The 21,233-nt window shown below is 40.7% G+C and overlaps 1 protein-coding gene across 14 annotated transcripts in view; it reads left to right on the top strand.

Moving 5' to 3' along the window:
- The window catches only part of LOC131107718 (actin-binding LIM protein 1-like), a 48,321-nt gene that overhangs the window by 17,625 nt on the left and 9,463 nt on the right, over positions 1–21,233 (top strand). For 5 of the 14 annotated variants that reach the window (XR_009120317.1, XR_009120312.1, XR_009120311.1 and 2 more), the window contains exons 2-16: positions 4,004–4,141; positions 6,517–6,700; positions 6,988–7,097; positions 9,660–9,786; positions 11,130–11,223; positions 13,403–13,490; positions 13,846–13,910; positions 15,378–15,422; positions 16,744–16,821; positions 17,034–17,192; positions 17,385–17,429; positions 18,733–18,768; positions 19,468–19,597; positions 19,973–20,092; positions 21,065–21,169. Coding sequence is in view for 2 of the 14 variants with exons in the window: in XM_058057957.1 (XP_057913940.1) it covers positions 4,004–4,141; positions 6,517–6,700; positions 6,988–7,097; positions 9,660–9,786; positions 11,130–11,223; positions 13,403–13,490; positions 13,846–13,910; positions 16,744–16,821; positions 17,034–17,192; positions 17,385–17,429; positions 18,733–18,768; positions 19,468–19,597; positions 19,973–20,092; positions 21,065–21,169 (1,479 nt within the window). In the remaining 12 variants the exon portion in view is untranslated. The remainder of the gene's footprint in view (positions 1–4,003; positions 4,142–6,516; positions 6,701–6,987; positions 7,098–9,659; positions 9,787–11,129; positions 11,224–13,402; positions 13,491–13,845; positions 13,911–15,377; positions 15,423–16,743; positions 16,822–17,033; positions 17,193–17,384; positions 17,430–18,732; positions 18,769–19,467; positions 19,598–19,972; positions 20,093–21,064; positions 21,170–21,233) is intronic. The other 9 variants (XR_009120320.1, XM_058057957.1, XM_058057958.1 and 6 more) reach the window with 6 other exon arrangements.

Raw genomic sequence — 21,233 nt, 5'->3', positions numbered from 1 at the left:
AATATGTCAAATCATGTGACATCACCAGTAATACTTTAGCAGTTAGGCACTTTAGCACTCCCTAAACTAAGTTTTTTTGCATATTGTTTATCTGTCTGATTGCTGTTTTTTTTTTTTATTCTTGCTTCTTTTCCTTTATGTCAAAACCCATTGTTTTGGTACTTAACATCAACCGGCCCTGAGTAGTTGGCCCATGCATCAAGTTTTTTGCTGACATTTCTAAATTAGGCATCCACTTAATTTCTCAATACATAATGCATGAATGGAAATGACAATATTTATACTGTATGCAAGAGGAGAGTATGCATGTTAAATAGTAGGATTCTTCAGTCTTGATGGAGGTCTGTGGGTGAGGTCTTTCTGAGTGAAATCTGGTTCTTTGTGAGAAATTGATTAGGATGGTTTGCATGGACTTGTAATTAATTTTGTTCTGTATGTGAAACTTCTATATTGTCATCGTCCCCTCCTTTGTGATGGTTTCCCATGGAACCTATTTGCAAAACAGGGGCAAAGGCTACCACTCCATTGGAGTGGATGAGCGAGGCACATCTGTGTCCCTATTGTGCTTCACCTCTTTGTCTGTTTGTCTTACCACTACTGACACACTCTGTTGTTGGATGTTGTCCGTCTACGTTGGAGATACTGGATTATCTGAAAAAAGTCAATGCACAGATAAATATTTTAGAAGAGCTTTTATCTCTTGTCTGGAGTCCCTTTCCTCTAGTGTATTTTCAACCCTGCTAATGTGGTTTTCAGTTTTTATGAGGTGTAAATCAAGGCACATGTCTCCACCTTTGTCAGTTGTCATTTCCCAACGAGACAGGAGCACGTGTTGCAGGAGAATCCGTCCCAGGGGTAACGGAGGCTTTCCTCATCATTTCCCCTCGGAGTATCATGCGCAACCTTTTGTTATTGTCGACACAGCGAGACTCTGCTTATATGTGTGGAGGGTGGGAGGGCTTTAGGGGTGAGGAGAGCAGCCCGCCCCCCCGCCCCCAATGCCTCTGCACCAGGCTTCAGGATGCTCTGCCGGTTTTTGCTTTCTCAGCACCATAGTTGTGTGTGTGTGTTCTCATTGTGTGTTTAGGCTCATATCAGTCAGTTATCCCTCTGTGATGAAGCAAGACAGATCACGCAGTCAGCACAGCCACCACTTCCAGCTAAGACTCGGGAATGTGCATAAATCCGAAGAAAGGTTCTATTATATATTCGAGGGAGACTTGCTCTGTGCTGAGTTTGCATCATGTACCATATGCTTACTTATTTATAATGTTAAATAATATACATATTTGAACCCCTCCAGACTATCACCTAGACATGAATAGAAAATCACTTTTATTGACATCTATACATGCAGTACACCTTCATCCAGTACATGTCTGCTTTACGTTGGAATATGGTCTTCATCATATAAACATGCTGCGATGTCCCAATCTTGTAGCTGTTAGTAAAACCTTTTTTGTGTTTTAAATTTTTAATAAAATGTGTTGTAGCGTGCCAATCTGAGTTTTATTTTGCCACAGTGTCTCCGCCTCTTTCCAACCTTTGCTGAGGCTCCACAGCACTCCATAGTAGAGGGAGCACGCAGCGTTGGGATGGAAAAACACAGCACATTCTTTCCCTTCCAAACCTTACTTTTCACATCACTTCTGTACATGCCTTTGGATTGAAACATGGATTGTTTAAATGTAAGCGATGACTTTTCCACGCTGGGTTGCGTCAACATAATATAAGACAGTAGTTAAGTCTATTTACTTAAAGTAGTGTTATTAGTTTATTGAATTACAGTACAGTCGTTACTTGTGAATGATGCTGAATGTTGCTTTACATTATAAATCAGAACGAACACATTACTGACACTAAGATTACTCACCCACACATTTACCGTAATGTGCAAAAGTCACAGGCTACCATTAGAGTTGAAATATTTCCCAGTGACTGTGTTAGTAATAGTTAGCATTAGGGCTGCAGCGATAATCTTATAGTACCATACATCCATCCATCCATTTTCTATGCCGCTTATCCTCACTAAGGTTGCGGGTATGCTGGAGCCTATCCCATCTATCTTTGGGCAAGAGGCGGGGTACACCCTGGACTGGTCGCCAGCCAATCACACGGCACATATAGACAAACAACCATTCACACTCATTCATACCTATGGACAATTTAACTAACATGCATGTTTTTGGCTACACGGTGTACAAGTGGTTACAAGTAGGCCACAGATCGGGAAGACCTGTTTTTTTAATTTCACCCCTGGTCATCTGTGTGGAGTTTGCATGTTCTCCCTGTGTGTTTGTGGGTTTTCTCCGGGTACTCCGGTTTCCTCACATTCTTAATCCATGTGATTGGTATCAGCCGATTTCACTCATGGTGATCAGTATCAGTAAGTCTTCTAGCATTTTAGTCTTGGGTCACTTACTTTCTTTTGGTGTATTTGAAATTGCCGTCTTTTATTTTACTGCCATGTTGTTACTAGTTTCCCGCATTTTAGTTATTATTTATTTATAGCAGCCTGTCACGAAACGACACGAACTAAAAAAAAATGGCTTCCTTTCTCATAAACATGCTCAACCTGTGTTTTTGCAGTGCTCCATTACCCAGATGGCCTGTGGTTTTGTTTGGAGGTGCAATGTCACACTAGGAGCTGCTGAGTCTTCACTGTCTGGTTCACCCAGAGATGACTCATTGTCCTGCTGAGTGTAATTACATCAGCCGAGAGGTGCCCAATTCCCACATTCTTTCCCCCGTCACTCAAACAGCAGATCCTCTTTTCAGTTTTTGCCATGTTCTTCTCTGCTTGCATGATTTATTATCTCATTTGTTATCGGTTTTGATAATGCCCCTTGAGAATAGACTGATGAAATGCTGTGAAATTTCACTTTTTACTGAACCATCTTATAATATTGCACAACTGTTAATAATCTTAGCCATTAATAGCCTGAATGTGAGTAGAAAATGTCTTTGGTACACACGTGAGTGCATGTTGCACGTAGAGCTTTGCTTAATGTTCCTGGATGTATCATCAAACAGTGCCAGAAAAAAATGGTATCTGTGTGAAAACTATGTTTATATTCTGCTCAGTATGCTGCTGCCCCTACATCATATACTGTACAAATGTATGGCTGCCAATAAACTGCACAGAAGAAAGGAACACAGACATTCTGTTCAGAGGAAGCCTGTTTTATTCTTATCTGAGTTGAGTGTTGGGATCTGCAGTTTGTCAAAGATTTGACAACTCTCTCAAACAACCAACAGTAATTTCACAATCCATAAGAGGGGAAAAGATGATTTTTAAAATGTAGTTTAGGGTTAAAAGTGCACTAAGAGTGATGAGCCAATTCAAGAAATAATACAAGCAGTTGATGTTTGCTAAATACAAGGATGAAGAGTCTTGAACCAGTCATGATGTGCTATATATATCACTATATTGACACTTACTATGGTACCCATTATGTCATTGGATGGTCATATCACCTCCTACTTCGGTACGGGACAAAAAATTACAAAATTAAAAAAAAACAAAAAAACACTGTATTATGGAAAGCAGGAAGTGAACAAATGTAACAGTTACTGATTGTAAAAGTACCAGATGGAGGGGTAGGATTTAATAAGCTTTGCTTCTTCCTACTCCTTTTGGACATGTGGAACTGTGAACTGATTATGGGATGCATTCAATTGTAATCTGATGCATGTTCAAATGAAATAAAACCATTACCATTACCACTATTCTGTTTTTGGATTTAGTTTTTGTTATTTGTGTTGATAGTCGACTGTATGTAGGGGGCCTGACTTGTGCTGACTTGCTAATTGTTTTCCTGCAACACTCGCAGCGGTTGGCCTAACCCTTCATGTCCCTGTGTATGTGAGTGTTTGCAGTGTGTGCTCAGACCAGTACCGAGTTGTGTGATGTAACTGCAGACTGTCACATCGTGCAAAGCGGGATGAGTCACCGTCATCATTTGGAGCCCATTACTAATGTTAATTTGTCTTCTTTTTGCAGTGGCTCATGCGCAGGACACGCACCACCACTCCACAGAGAAGCCCCTGATCCAGTGCTGTAAGTGCGGGCAGCCATGTAAGGGCGAGGTGCTGCGGGTGCAGAACAAACACTTCCATCTAAAGTGTTTCACATGTAAAGGTACAGGAACACACTACTGAATTAACAAAGCACTAATTCCATGATTATGCACATTTGCTGTACCGTATACAATATGTACAAGTCACATCAGTCAAAAATATGCATCACAAAGAGGGACTGGACTGTAAGTCAGCATACCCCTGCGACGCCGGCGTGGATAAGCGGCATAGAAAATCAATGGACCACTATTAGTATCATATGCCAACCGGTGGTGCTATTCTTTTCTAATTTTTGCTATAAAAACATATAATTTGGAGCGAGCTGCATACAGTCTCTTCAACATATCTGACCAATCTGATGATAGTTTCCTACAAGCTGTTATGTGCCTGTCACCGCACAACCTGACTTCAATAGTCGTGGCTCATTTTCACATTTCAGACTTGCGCGGCGGCTCCGCTCTGACTTCCCTGACGAGTGTCCTTCAGTGTTTAACCCCATTAGAGATGAATTTCTGGCACGATCACTACTTCGATGCCATCGACTGGCCTAGCTGTCTCCTTCTTAAAGGCTCAACCTGTTCCAGCGAAGCCTATAGTGGTTAATCCATGACTGGAGCGCTGTTTCAGCTATCAATGAGGGCCCAGAATAACAAGCTTAAAATATGCTTACTCTGAGATTAGTACCTATTTCTGTCTTTAACAAGTGGATGTGCACACATGCCTTGATGGAGTTTGTGAAAGGAGTGCAATGTCCTAGTCAGGAGTTGATTGCCTCATACCCAATTCTAAAGGTTCTTCGGAGTTATTACACTATTTGCATGCATTTGTATTATTGCATTCAAGCCACAAAACCAAGACATTTCATTTCCCCCAAATGCTTGCATTATAAACCCTTTTAGCTTTCTAAAAATTGTGATGTAATACATCACTTTTTCTTTTGATAAGAAGCGATGGTCACCATCACAAAGATCAACTGCCGCTTGCCTCTCAAATCAGTTAGCTTACAAGTTAATCTCATCATCCCTGAGCCCTAATGCAATTAAATCTTATACTCTCCCTCACTCGCTGCCATTCATCCGAAGGACTTAGCGTGGCTCGTTGCATAAGAATGATTAGGTCAAGTTAATGCAAACATCAAAATATTTTCCCCCTTTGCTGCAACATTTCCAAAAGCCATTAAACACTTAAAAGTCCCCACACTGTGATGCTGGAATGTTTTCTTTGTTCTCTGTGGTTAAAATATTCTAAATATAGATATTACCCCAGTTTGAACTGCAACGGTGACGTCACACACACACATATACGCTATTATATGGTTACTTAATACATGAAGAAACACTAGAACATAATAAAATAACTATACACAAGTCTAGTTAAGCTATAATCATAATAATAAAGCATTAAATTAATATTTCTCTTACAGTTTAGAGCAGTGCTTTCTCAAATAGTTTGGCTGCGGGACGCACCATCACCCCTTAATGACAAGCGGTGACCCAAATGGTCAACATTTTTCAACTTTCTGAAATATCTTCTGTCACTCCTCGTTTATTGCAGTCCATTGGTTCCAGACCCGACAGCGATAAGTGAATTTCAATATTCATTCATTCATTCATTTTCTACCGCTTTTCCTCACGAGGGTCGCGGGGGGTGCTTGAGCCTATCCCAGCTGTCTTTGGGCGAGAGGCGGGGTACACCCTGGACTGGTCGCCAGCCAATCACAGGGCACATATAGACAAACAACCATTCACACTCACATTCATACCTATGGACAATTTGGAGTCGCCAATTAACCTAGCATGTTTTTGGAATGTGGGAGGAAACCGGAGTACCCGGAGAAAACCCACGCATGCACGGGGAAAACATGCAAACTCCACACAGAGATGGCCGAGGGTGAAATTGAACCCTGGTCTCCTAGCTGTGAGGTCTGCGCGCTAACCACACGACCGCCGTGCAGCCCTCCACTTAAACAGATGATGTATAATAAGAATAAAATACTTACAGGGAAACAGGGCAACAAATCAAAGAAATATAGTATTTTCCAACCTTTTAACCCTAACGCAGTGTGTCTTTGTTTTACATAACAAAGTTCTAACTGAATAGAAGGAACTAACTACATAGTGTGGAATATTTAAAGCCACTTATCTTCAGGGGCAGATCAAAACTGTTTCCTGGGCCGGACAATTGTACAATTGTTGCGTTGAGCACGACACGGTCATTTACATGAACATTCAAGGTGGCGCCTTGTCATTGGAATAAGTATTCTGACTGGCACCCCTGAAAGGAATTTATATGTTTGAAGTCTTTTTTTCCTAAGTACACTAGTAAGTCTTGACAAAGCACTCATGCATAGAGGAGTGCGGTGCTTGATGGATGAGTGTTTGCTGTAGTATGAGCTGAGCATGAAATGATCCGTGCCACTATATGTGCTCTGTGCAGTGTGCGGGTGTGACCTGGCCCAGGGGGGCTTCTTCATGAAGAATGGAGAGTATCTGTGCACGCTGGACTACCAACGCATGCATGGTACCCGCTGCAATGGATGCGGGGACTTTGTGGAGGGGGAAGTGGTCACTGCGTTGGGAAAGACATATCACCCGGCCTGCTTTGTCTGCACTATCTGCAAGTAAGCTTCAAATTGATCATGCTGTTCATTGGATTGTAGCAAGTAGAGTGCATTAAAAATGCGTAAATGGGAAGGTTTTACATGCCAGTAAGTAATATCTCATTACAGTACATCCTTTGTCAGTTTTGGCTAAGACCCTCTCTTTTTTGTTTGTATATTATGCACCATTATACAACAGATAAATGAATGGATAGACGGACTGATAGATGAACCTCCAAGCCACATTCAATAAACTTGAACCACAGTGTCGGTCTGTTTACCAATAACTGATGCCATCCCCTTTCCAGACGGCCCTTCCCCGCCGGAGACAGGGTGACCTTTAATGGGAAGGACTGTTTGTGTCAATACTGCCTTGAACCTATGTCTCCAGGACCAAAAGACATCCTGGGCTCCAGCAGTAAGTAACTCTTGTCTTATCACTGATGCATTGGAAGGCATTGTCTTTTATCAAGTATGAATTTATTTGGATTTAGGAAGTCAGTTGCAGGATTTATAGGATATTGTATTGAGACATAGTAAGTCTTTTATTAACTCATTCACCTCCAAAGACTTATTTATACATTTTTTAAAACTTTTTTTATAGACAAAATAGGTGATGATGCAATTGCACAACAGAAGAGATCATGTTTGGTGCAGTTTTAAGCCATAAAAATAGCCACAAGGTGGCTGAAGTGCACTCCACAGCGAGCAGGAAGTCAAAAAGCACGGAGCTGTGTAGCATGCACGCGGTTAGGCATTGAATAGAGCCCTATAAATTCCGTTTTTATTTTTTCCCAAATTCCGTTTTTTCCGTTTTAATTTTTTGGAATTCCATTTTTGTTTTACCTTTTACTCATTTTACCACAAAAGAGTGCGTTTTAATAATGTTTATGAATAAAATGCACACTAATTAATTAGAAATGAACTTACATTCATTGAGGCGACACAATATTGCACTTTTCCTCAATACTTTACTACTGCATCATGTAACACAACATTGCACTAGGTACTTCAAATAAAACATGTTTGAAGTGAAAACAAATGACATATTAAAAAATAATAAAGTGCTCAACCAGCCTTTTCTCTTCAAGCGAAAATATACTTGACTTTATACAAAACACAGTCAATTTTTTAACATAGAACATATTAAAACAATCTTTTCCACAGTACATAAAGTGCATCAAAACAAGGCAAAATCCTCGACGAAGTCTTTTCTTAAGTCCGCTGACTTGAACGAGGCAGTAACGCATGTCTGTCGGGGCTCCCTGCTAGCGTTAGCGCTATGCGTTTCTTTTTTTTTTTTTTAGATGACTTTTGGATAACAAGTGGTCATCACATGTGTCTTTTCGCTTCCAGTCAACTGAGTGTTGACAGAAAGTACAAAAAAACATGTCACCAGATACATAGAAGTCACCTGGGTACTGCTCGGCTCTGTATTTCGGCGTTAGCGTGGTATTGCGCAACTTCTTCGCAGACGGGGGGAGTGCCATGTTTGAAAAAGGGCGGTAGGCAGGTATTGTGTCACATTGATTACCGACCTCCGGGAACGATTCCCCAGGTTTATGTTCCTCTTTCTCATGAAAACAGCATTTCCGCGATATTCCGCATTCAAAATAATTTCCGTTTTTATTGTCCAATTCCGCGATTCCGTCCGCGATTCCGTGAACGCGGAATTTATAGGGCCCTAATTGAAGGGAAATTCTAATGCATGAACACACGCACGCAAATACGCAAACACAGTTACAAATGTGAAATTTATAAATAGTTCTTGGTGATATATTGGTAAATAAATAGTTATTTTCCTGTAAAACAACCATTGTTTGAAATGGATTTTTTCACAAAACTTATGTTTTTTTCCCTTTTTAGTTGAAAACAACTTATGTTTTGTTGCTGATTACTAATGAACAGAAACAAACGTTGTTCTTCTGATGAAATATGAGAGTAAACTTTTTTTTGGTGTGTACCGTGTTTAAATAGCCCTAGAACACAATATCCAGAATGCCTTGAAAAATCAGACAAAATCATCAAAAATGGCCAGTACTGAAAAATGACTGTAATTGGATGAGTTAAAGTATGTATGGTACATTAGGTACTCCCATTCATTTCAAGGTAATTGAACAAAGTACTAAATTGGTTCAAAGCTGCAATGAATAAAAAACACAACGGTATTCTCATTCATTTTAAATGTAGCAGCTTGAGTGTAATACATTTAACTATTCATATTTGTTTATATTTGATTAAAATCGCCATAATCTACAGAATCTACAATATTTGTGTCATTGGTGTGTGAGTGTATGTTAAGACATGAAGAACATGAGCCGAACAAGTTCTAACAATTGTTTTCTAGCAATATTGAGTAACCGACTAGTGAAGACTGAAAGATGAGCTGTTTCTACATCGGGAGTTTGTTCTCTTCTCCAGACATTCCTTACTAAATTAAGCAGGATTTTCTTTTCCTCAGGAAAGGGGAATTTGCAACCCCCGAACCCTCACCCTCTAAATCTTTCTTCTTTTCCTCTGTCTCTCCTTTTCCCACCATCGCTCTCACCACCCAGCGGCCTCTCTGCTGACAGTTAAAGAGCTTTCAGACAAGGTCACCTATGAATAAGACATGCTTATTCTCCTCACGTCATCACCGCAACCCTGTTATGTCTTACGTACTTACGTCCCCTGTGGTTGCAGAAGGTTCTGCTTTCATCCTCTACTCATTAAAGATGCGATGACATTTTGGTCATTAAGGGAACCAACCCGCTCACACTGTTTACAGCCTCTGCATCGTTCTTAGATATGGAAAGCCATGTCTTCAGAGATACGTGATATAAAGTGGCGCCTGTTACCGTCTTGTGGCTTTGGTTTCACTCTGTTCACTAAGTTCAGGGTTTTAAAAAATTGAAGTGAGCATTAAATGAGTCCACACTTATTTTGTTTTATTGAAAGTTGACATTAGCATTGGCAGGTAATTCATGTTTTGCTACTTTAGATTGTGCAGGGTGTGGCCGAGACATTAAGAACGGACAGGCCCTCTTAGCGTTGGACAAACAGTGGCATCTGGGCTGCTTCAAGTGTAAGGCCTGCTGCAAAGTGTTAACTGGAGAGTACATAAGCAAGTAAGTAACTTGAGCTCCATGTCTACCCTGCAGTATAGTTTGGTAGAGTCCTTTTTCAATTTCAGCATTTAGTTCTCAGTCTTCCCCTGCGGTAACAAGCAGAGTACTGGGTGGAGCTAAACGCACTGCAGCTCATTGATTGGTCAATACACATGAATAGAAGGGAAGAACAAATACAATGCCTTCATATTTACACTATACAGTATAAAGGTGCGTCTCAATACATTATAATATCTTAGAAAAGTTATTTTCTTAGCTCAATCCAAAGAGTTATTATGAGCTAGCTAGCAATGCACATCATTGGGACCTACCTATTTTGACTGCAAAGCCCTAAAAAAAAATACTAACATTTTATTATTTTATATACATGCTTTGAGTATGCGTTAACAAGTACGTCCATGAATACATATAATACTTGCCATACTTTGATGGTGTAAAACATTACCGAAACGTCTTTCCTAGGCGCAGTGATTTGACATACTAGCTACTAGCTACTAGCTACATACGCTACTTCCATCAGCAACAGCAGCATAGACAACGACAACACTTACAATGTCCACTTATTGGGATGGCTGTGTCTTCCAGCACATGACTTGTGATCCAATCCTCAGGTAAAAAAAAGCCGACAGGAAATCGGCATCTTGTTGTGTCTTCATTGCGAAACTGAGAGCTAGGTATCCACTCTTACGTCTGTGAATGATTCTGAGACTAGCGGTTAGCTCGGCGTTGTGTTACTCGGCCAGATAAATATAGTTTTTCGTGTTACAGTAACTGCTACAATAACAATGTCACTGTAGCTTGGTTAATATACAAGACAGTAATGTAAATTGACCACTGTTAGTATTTATTTATTCATTTTTAGCACCAAAATGGGTACCTGCCATGGCGTGCATTGTTAGCTAGCTCATACTAACTACTTTTCTCTCATTACAATGCACAGAAAAGGAAAGAATAATGTGTTCATGTTTCACATAACAAATGAATGACGAATGATGGGCAAAATTCCCCCAAAAATGCCATTTTCCTTTAAATAGTCTCTCATTTTGAAACAATTTGCACAATATTCGCATGTATTGAGATGCACCTGGAGGATACAAGATGCACATATAATGATGTGACTGCTAAATATTAAGAAAAAAAGTTGCGCTCACAATGATAAAACCCTTATTGTAAATTTCATGTATTTGCAAAGTAAATGAAATTGCAATATATTACCTTTAAATAGCTCAACACAGCTAATATTATAAATTACCATCTAACTGTGTACATTTAGAAAATACAGCGGAATAATTTGGAGTGGGACTGTAAGTTACTGATGTTCAGATTTGACTACCTCTGCTTAGGGATGGTGCTCCCTACTGTGAGAAGGACTACCAGATTCACTTTGGAGTGCAGTGCGAGGCGTGTCATCAGTTCATCACCGGCAAAGTGCTCGAGGTAAGCGACAAAGCCATTATGCACCAACTATAATTACTGGGAAATTTTGGAAATCCAGCTAACCCAAAGTGGTTGCTCTCTCTTTTTCTTTGAAAATGTGGATTTACATAACGTGCTGCTACTTAAATTCAGTTTCCCATAAATGTACTTTGTTAATCTGCGCTGTAATCGCTCCAACACGGAGCCAAACACTCTCTTGACATGAAAGTGTTCTACTAAAAGATTAATTCTGGGTAGATTTTCAGCTCTTTCCAACTCAAAATGCTTGCAAACACCAACTATAAGCTCACTTTGCCAGAAATTATGTAAATATTACATAAAATGTCTAATGTGATGTTAAGTTCTGCATCTACGATGAAATGATTACTTGCAATTAGCTTGTAATGTTGCAGTATGTCTTCCTTATTGTTTGTATTTGTACATGTAATCAGCGCTTCAGCCCGACTGGGCCTTGATCCAATCAGACAACGAGTCATTTCATAATATGAAAATGTCACTGCCAGCCAGCCATCTGAGCTTACGGTAATCCAGCATTAAGGCAGGACTTTATGACAATAGGAAAAGATCTCCGCATCTCACTCATGAGCTGCTGCCAAAGCATCGCTGGTGCCAAATGGATGCCAGGCTGTCTGACACTTTCATCAGTGACAAGTTCAAAGAAAACATTTGCTTTGGAAAAACAGAGCACCTCCTGAACTCTACTGGCACGTTGGAAGCCGCTCTGTCTAGTAGATATGATTTTATTTTAATAGTGGAGTTGTGTGGAGAGCTGCCAACACTTTCTTCCAAAAATGTCACACGTGTTGAATTACTTTGAGAGCCGGTGACAGTGAAGGCCATTGTGTGTGATTCATAGTCATTAAACTATTCATGGGCCCCTCATTGTGTTTGATAGAATCTATCTATTTGTTATTTTCCTGGTTTTGTTCTCAATTCAACACCTACCTGGAGGTCAAACACCCACTAGTATGTTTTCCCATTGTGCGTTCCTTTTGTGTACAACGTGGAGTGCTAGTTGGATAATATGGACAATTCATGTAAATAATGGAGGGAAGGGGGAATCCATCCATCCATTTTCTATTCTTCAGACTTGTAGACTATATTGTATGCATTTTAACATTCCTATATCATGGATCTATTATAACAGCACATAAGTTTAGATCAGGGGTCTCAAACTCAATTTACTTGTGGGCCACTGGAGCTCGGGTCTGGGTGAGACTGGGCCGCATCAGGTTTTCCAATAAAAACCCAACACATTTATTAAAAACAAGAGATTTTTAAAAGCTTCGCGTTGGTCAAAATTTTCTACAAGAAAAGCTCTGATAAAACATTCCACTGTTCTCAAATATCTTACTTTTTATTTTTCTACACAAAATAAGATGAAAAATAAATAAACAAATCAAAAATAAAGAAAATCAATCAGTAATAAATAAATAAATATAATAATAATAATAAAACGGCAAATAATAAAAACTTAAGAAACCACATATAGTTGGTGGGTAGACAAATTATTTTTTTCAGATTAAAATGAACAAAGCATTATTAGAGCCCTGTAGACATGACAAAACACGACTATAGTCACATTTATACTCTTTATTTACAACATATTGCGCAACTGCAGGGTCTTGAGACACATGCTAACTCGCAAACTAGAGAGCTAGCGACCTAAACGGTAGCCTTCAAGTTATTTCCTTTAAACTTAAATAGCCAAAAACTTACCACTTCCACACGGATAGGGAGGATAACTATTAACAGTTATTTAACCTTTAACATGAACATTAATCAAACGTAATAATTTTTTCTGGGTACATGATACCATACAGCATCCATATCAAACTTGCGCGGGCCGCACTAACATTAAACTTTCATGTCAAGGCGGGGGCCTCAAACTAGGGCCGCGTGTTTGAGACCCCTGGTTTAGATGGATATCCTCAGATGTTTGAAACCAGGTGGACTGTAAAGTTTTTCTTTCACATTTTTCTGACTGAGGTATTATGAGGCGCCTCGCTGTCTTTGATGAAACGTCCCAGGGTTTAACAGGCTTTGGCCTTCTGAGCCGGCGAGCATATCTGACTACAGTGATATTATTGAGTTTATTTCCTGCCTGACCACTGCAGATGTAATTGATCTTCCTTTTTCCTCTTATGGAAGATCTTTTCTTTGTAATGTTTTTTTGCAGGCAGGAGATAAGCATTACCACCCCAGCTGTGCCAGATGTAGCAGGTGCAATCAGATGTTCACCGAAGGAGAAGAGATGTACCTGCAAGGTGAGCTGACGTTCTTGTGTGGTTATCTCCACGTTTATTCTTGATAACCCCATGAAGCGTTTTAAAAGCAACATCAAGACTGTTTGGTACAAGAAGACTGTGAAAAATTTATGAGTGCAAATGAACACGAATGTCTGCAGAGGGCTTTCGGCTTGCACAAGGCTCGAGAAGAGCTACTGTTGCAATGCAGAATGATGCATTGTTACATTGAGGCTATTTTGGGTTTATTTTGTTTACAGACATATAATAATAATAATACAATAGTATTGTGTATGTAATAAGATTATGTGTGTCTTAAAACTCAATAAACAAATGTAAACAAATAAATGTAATAATCCTGAATGTGTGTCTTCAGGATCAACCGTGTGGCATCCTGGCTGCAAGAACACGACGAGAACAGAGGAAAGACACAGGGAGAGGGTAGGAATCTGTGTGTTCACTTATCCTCAACTTAAGCACAAGGCACTTTTCTGTTCATGTCCCATGACAACATTTTGTGGGAATGGAGAGGAATTCTGAATAGTATGAAGCGATTCTTATCAGGAAAGCCCCTTCCTAAACTAAAGTGGTTGTTTTGGTGAAATGTTCGACCTCGCGCTGTTCTGCTCTAGGTAGTGCAATTTACATATTTACCTCCCACAGGGACTTCTATCAAAAAATCTGACACAAAATATTATTTTATAATCGGGGTCCAATGGGTGACAACATGGCTCAGTCCACCAACTTACCAAGTCCTGGTCCACTATCACGTAAAAGTACCCACTGACTGTACATGGCTGAGCACTTTCGTCTGCTTAAAAAACGGAGGCCCAAATGGGTCATTTCTATGAAAACTGGATCAGTTTATGTTGTCGTAGTATGTTTAGCAAAGCTAATTTGTGGTTATGTCAAAACTTGGGATGCGTCAATCGATCAGCTGATATCAATGAAAAAACACTGTATCCATAGCGGCCGATACTTGCTTTAAAACGCAGCTGCAGCATCCGGAACAAGCATGTCTGCCGTGTGTGGGACTTTCTGTCTTTGTGAGAGTCATATAACTTTTGCACCATGTAAAACGTGCCTCAAAAATGTCTCACCGGGGCGGCACTTTAAAAAACTGGAGATTTGTGAGGCATTTGGAATCTAGGAAATATGCAGGATTGGATAATCCCTTCATTATTGATGCATCCATTCATTGTTGCAGTTCTAATGATGCATTTACAACATTTACATCTGTTTACTGAATGGAAAAAGTCGGAGAAAAGTATGGCATTTTGAAATGTCAAATCTGTAGGAACCTTTATATGATTAATAATGATTGAAATTCAAAACGGGCTGCACGGCGGTCTAGTGGTTAGCGTGCAGATCTCACAGCTAGGAGACCCGAGTTCAATCCCCCGCTCGGCCATCTCTGTGTGGAGTTTGCATGTTCTCCCCGTGCATGCGTGGGTTTTCTCCGGGTACTCCGGTTTCCTCCCACATTCCAAAAACATGCTAGGTTAATTGGCCACTCCAAATTGTCCATAGGTATGAATGTGAGTGTGAATGGTTGTTTGTCTATATGTGCCCTGTGATTGGCTGGCCACCAGTCCAGGGTGTACCCCGCCTCTCGCCCGAAGACAGCTGGGATAGGCTCCAGCACCCCCGCGACCCTCGTGAGGATAAGCGGTCGAAAATGAATGAATGAATGAATGAAATTCAAAACACGATTTAGAAATTATTAATTTTGTCTTAAAAATAGTCTTGAAAACCAAGTGTCGTCTTATATTAAGTTCCATCTTACGCTTCTGTCTATTCAGTAGATCTAGTTCACTTTTTGACTTGTTGAGTATATGTGTGAAGTCAGACAGGAGAGTTCCAACCCCTGTTTGATGTCCTGTGAAACCCCTCTCCCTTCCTCCACAGCTGTTGCCACCGTCCCTCTTATTCCTTCAAAAAACAGAAAGGCAGGTACTGTAATCGCTATTGGCTGTGTGATGGCATCATTGTGTCTCACCATACACATAGGACACAGTACCTACACAGTACACTGTATGCTGCCATCTGCTGGGAACAGCTCGCGGTGCCTTATCTTTGCTTTCAGAGTCATTCAGAATAATGACTAATTTGTCTTTTTGTAAACGACCCATTTACCCATTAGGTTAAATGCTCATTTAATTATACTACATTCAGAACCGCTGCTGTCATGCAAACAATTCATATTTCATAATGGTTCTCAAAAACCACAGCTCTACACCACACACATTCACTTTGCAAATTTGCAAATGAATGACTCCATCCTGAGCTGACACGTTGATAAGCATTTGAAATGACTTCCAGTAATACAGGGGTTGCAAATCTCTCCCATCGCTTGTGCTCATAATGGCAAAATGATGTCACATTGGTGTGTTTTGGGAAATACAGTGGTGTGAAAAGAGTGTTTGCCCCTTCCTGTTCTGTTATTCTTTTTGCATGTTAGTCACACTTAAACGTTTCAGATCATCAAACAAATTTAAATGTTAGTCAAAGACATCACAACCTAAATATAGCTTTAAAATTATTCAGGGAGAAAAAAAAAATCCAAACCTTCATGGCTCTGTCTGGAAAAGTGAACTTTTTGGAAGGTGTGTGTCCCATTACATCTGGCGTAAAAGTAAGTAAAGAATATCATACCAACAGTAAAATATGGTGGTGGTAGTGTGATGGTTTTGGACTTGCTGTGATAAATGGAACCATGAATTGTACCGTCTACCAAAAAATCCTAAAAGGGGAATATCTGGCCATTTGTGTGTGACCACAAGCTGAAACCAACTTGGGTTCTACAACAGGACAATGACCCAAAACACACCAGCAAGAAACCAGAAAAACAAAATTAAGACAGGCTTAGTCAAAGTCTTAATTAAAAGGTAAAAGTAAAAGGTGCTTCATGCTGGAAAATTCTCCAATATGGCTGAATTACAACAATTCTGCAAAGAGGAATGGGGAAAAACGCTTGATTGCAGTTGTTGCTGCTAAGGGTGTCCCAACCAGTTCCGGTATTGGGTTTAGAGGGCAGGGATTTTTTTCTCCCTTAATAATTTAATTTAATGTCATATTCAAATTAGTTTGATGATCTAAACATTTAAGTGTGACAAACAAGCAAAAAAATAAGAAATCAGGAGGGGCGCCAAACACTTTTTCACACCAGTGTACTGTATATACAGTAGTTAGAAAAGGGGGGCTGTGGATGATGACAAGCTGGCGACCCAAGTGAAATGTTGGGACTAACTATTCCATTTCCTGCCTTCTGCAGCCTACAAGGTCGTCATCTGAGAGTATTTCTTCCAGACCTGGTTCAAGCATACCTGGCTCACCGGGTCACACAATCTATGTAAGCTAGCCCAGATACTTATTATGTCTCTATGGTATGCTGAAGCTGTCTACTGTTCCCTTTCTCCAAATGAGAAATATTCCTTTCCCATCCTATTCATGCTAAGCCCAATTGTTGCATTTGCACCTTATTTAAGAAGACTTGACTGTACATAAGCAGTATCTCTTTGCTTATGTCTGTGTGTGCATGTTTGTCTTTATTTGTCTCCCTAGGCAAAAGTAGACAATGAGATTCTTGATTACAGAGACCTAGCTGCCATTCCAAAAGTCAAAGCCATTTATGACATTGAGCGCCCTGATCTTATTACCTATGAACCTATGTACACCACCTCCCTGGAGGAGAGAGAGGAGAGACGAGAGAGTGTAGGAGAGGTAAACAACCATGCATGCTTCTCACCTTGCATGCACGCCATCCTTGTGGTCATGTTGAACTGCAAGAATGCAAATCCAAAACTGATCCTCTGTTTACTTGTGGAAAAACTAAAGTGTTTAGGTAGTATGTCATCATCAAAATTGCCAATGCAGCTTCACAGATTTGCTCATGAACTTTACTGTCCTTCACAGCTCCTTAATGCCAGACGGGAGCGTTCGCCCTTGCCTGATGACAAGGTGAGTTACATCAACGGATGGGTCAGTTATATATATTTTATTATTGTTATCTTCTTCAGAGTCACTGGGAAACTTAGGAGGGGAGATGACGTGCACCCTGGACTTGCTCAGCTGTCTGCCACAGGGCTAACACAAAAACAGACAACGATTCACACTCACATTCACTCCCATGCTTTTGGACTATGGGAAGACTCACATACAGAGAACTGGAATAAGCACAAACAGAACACACTAACTCTACACAGATAGGTCCTTCTTTCTGTGAGGCAACAACCGACACGCTGTTGTCCTGAAGCTGATGAATGGTGTAAGATTTTCAGTTGGAAAACAATGGCCTCTTACTAGCCCGGGATAGCCATAGCAGCTGAAATGTACACCAGACATGGGCTTGAAAGCTCTTCGAGTTTATTTCGCAAGACAGTGCAGCAGCATTTCCCCCAGCACACACAACTGGCCTCTCCAAACAATTCACCCAGCCCCCTTTTACCCGTGAAGGGCCAACCATAGTTTCCAATGAGAGGGTGAGGCAATACATCTAAAAGGTACCCTATTTACCTTTATAACACCCTTCTTTTATATTACAAGTCTTTCAAGAGTCCCACGCTGAAGTGACACTTCCTGTATATATTTAAACACTCAATTACACATAACTTCGATTACTGAACTACGACCCAGTTAATCCCCCCTCCTCCAGGTGACACTTGGGAGAGTCCAATTAAGGTGATCAGCCTCTGGCCTGCACTCACAAGGGCGCGCCTCCATGTTTGTGCCCTGACCAATCACCTCAAAAAAAAAGGAGAAACTGATGAGAAATTAGGAACAAAACCAATGACTTCTAAATGAAAAACTAACTAATCAAAGTGGCAATTAAACAACTTAAATGGCAACCAAATATAATCAAAGTGCTAACCAGAATATATGTCAATAACAAAAGCCAACTATATACACAAATAGAAACATGACAGTGTGCAGGTGGGGCAAACACCTGATCAGTGAGGTATGATTGGCAGCTCCCTCACAAATGGTTAGTTTATTTTGAACATTTTTAAAATAATTACATTTAAGTGCATCGTATGTTTACACTTGCACATCCATCCATCCATTTTCCTCTGCTTATTTGAGTCAGGATGACAGGGGTAGCAGTCTCAGTAGGGAAGTCCAGGCTTCTACTTGGGGTGGACGCCAAGGCATTCCCAGGCCAGCTGGAAGATAATGTAGATAATGTCTCTGGCGTGTTCTATTGTCGTCTCTGTGGTGTCTTCCTGGCTGAACAGTACCTCATCCACACTTCTGTTGTTTTTAGTCTTTCAGAACCATGTCACCCACCCTATCCAATGAGGTGAGCTTATGAACTATGAAGTTTCATGTTCCTTGTCTAGCTTTTTTATTATTATTATTATTTTTTGTTTACACTTTGGCATCTGTGACGTGCGGTCAGGGGAGGCAAGATGAGGCCTCTTGATGGCTTAGCAGGCAAGCCTCACCTGCTGTCTAAGTGCACACTGAGTTGGCTCGTAGCATCTGCCAGGTTGTGTTTGTCAGCACATCGCTGTATAGCCTGTGTAGTGTCTTTAATATATGTGTTACATTATTATTCTTTCTAATCGGACAAAAAAACCTGAACTGTTATATAGTTCCGATGCATCCTGGAGAGGTGGGGGTGTGCTAGAGCTGGAAGGTGCTCCTCAGCCCTCCTTCCACGGAGGAAAAGCCAGTATTTTTTACTGGTATCTTAACTGAAATACACAAACAGCGGTGCGGAATGAATGCATGAATTTAACTGCCAAGATGGAGGATTATAAACCCAACTTCACCAGGAGGTGATCTGACTTTTACAGCAAAGTATCAGAACTTGGCACTTAGAAGTGAGTAATTATAATAATAATAATAATAATAATAATAAGCAACCTGTATTAACATAAAAAAGTACAAAGGAGTCAGTGAATGCCTCATCAGCCGTGGACCTCACCGCACATCACTGCTCTGCACTACAGTTTGTATTGTGTTTAATACTACGTATGTGTGTACTGTATATTAGGGATGTTATGACAAGCGAGAACGCACCCTCCAAAGGTCCACCAGTCAGGGATCTATAGGCTCGCCAGTTTATAATCGCCATGGTTACACACCCACCCTGTCACGGTCCCCGCAGCATTTTCACAGACCAGGTGAGTACTTGAGTGGATGGTTTGTGACTACAATGCAACATTATTTAATGATCTCATCTGATAGGAGTCATCAAAGCAGTATTGTAGCATGTACTTGGGTTTCTTAGTTCCCTCTCTGGTGTTATGACCATGTCTCCTTCACCAAAATTAACATCACAACTTCTCAAGCTGTAGCGATATGTAAAAGAAAGTAACATGTTTTACGTTTTTTTTCACATTTGTTCTAATTTCTTTGCTAATTTCCACTTTTCTTTCAATGCTCGCATATCTTCCTTTTCTTTTGCCCCTCACTCTGTCACCCTCTATCACCCTCCCACAATGTGCCACTCTGCTGGCTGCTCCCGGGGGTCCCACACACTCCCTTCCTCCCCGCAGAGGCTCTGACAGGCATGCAGAAACTCTGCTCCTCCCTGTGCAGTAACAGTGTGGGCTCCAGAAATAATGACTCCCGCCCCACCTCCCCTTTCAGACACCACTTCCTGCCCCATACCCAAGGTAAGGCCCCCCCTCATGCCACGATACCCTCACGCTCCCAAAGTGATACACACCACCACCATTGCACCCTGGTATGCAACCTCATGCTGGTCTTCATCAGATAGATACCGCCATCATTAATGACATGAGTGTACTTTGTGTTTGTTATACTGTCGCTAGTTGCATGCAGTTGAGAAGTTCTAATAATCATTTTGTACTATTAAAGTTGAATGATTCCATCAATTATATATATATATTTAATATAGCTGCATGCATTTCAAAACTGCAAGCTCATATTTAAAAGAGAATTTTAAATTTTACTCATATCCCATCGGCTGGCCACAGCATACATCATATATAAGACATATAATAATCTTCATAACACCTGACTCTTCTAACAACATTCATTTACAGCAGTGGTTCTCAACTGGTTTGGCTGTAGGACCCACCATCGGAAAATTCTGACATTTGTCAACTAAAACTATAAAGAAATATTTTATATTTAAAGAGGGCGCTTGCTTTCACACATTAGTGTTTGCAAGCACTAGTCTTCCCTCTTCCTGCTCATTAACAATACATGTTTAATCACAAATTCAACTGTTATTTGAACAAAAAGTGTGTGTAAAGGTTTTCAGTACATTGTGTATCTCAGGAATTGAATGACTTGGACCTGGATCAGAGGTGAAAGTCTTTAAGAAAATATAAATATTGCCATGTGAACAGCATGGTAAGTTCATATATAATGTCCTCCTGCTCAAGCTTGGCCAAGTCGCCCATAAACATGTCATGCACCTCATGCTAACAAGCAAGACCAGGAACCCTCTGACGGCTCCACAACCCACCAGTGGAGAATCAGTGATCTACTGTATTATACCAACAACACTAACATTTAGTCCAAACTAGTCCCACTGGTCCATATGTGTTGTCCCGTCCACACTCTGGGTCCCCTTATGCATCCCTGCTTATGTTCCTTCTTGGTTCTTCTCACTGGAGGCACTGACCCACCAAGCGGCCGGAGCTCCCCTCTCCCGCTCAGGCCCGACAGCCGGCCGGGCACCCCGCCTCTCTCTCAGACCCCTAAACATTTTCACCTTCCAGGTAGGAGTTGGAGCACACACTGTCGCTGCTCTTCCCTACCGTCTGTCTATCTGTCTATCTATCT

This window comes from Doryrhamphus excisus, chromosome 20 (genome assembly GCF_030265055.1).
Source record: "Doryrhamphus excisus isolate RoL2022-K1 chromosome 20, RoL_Dexc_1.0, whole genome shotgun sequence".
Taxonomy (NCBI): domain Eukaryota; kingdom Metazoa; phylum Chordata; class Actinopteri; order Syngnathiformes; family Syngnathidae; genus Doryrhamphus; species Doryrhamphus excisus.
Note: the sequence above shows the minus strand (reverse complement) of the source record. Positions and strands in the feature narration are given on the sequence as shown.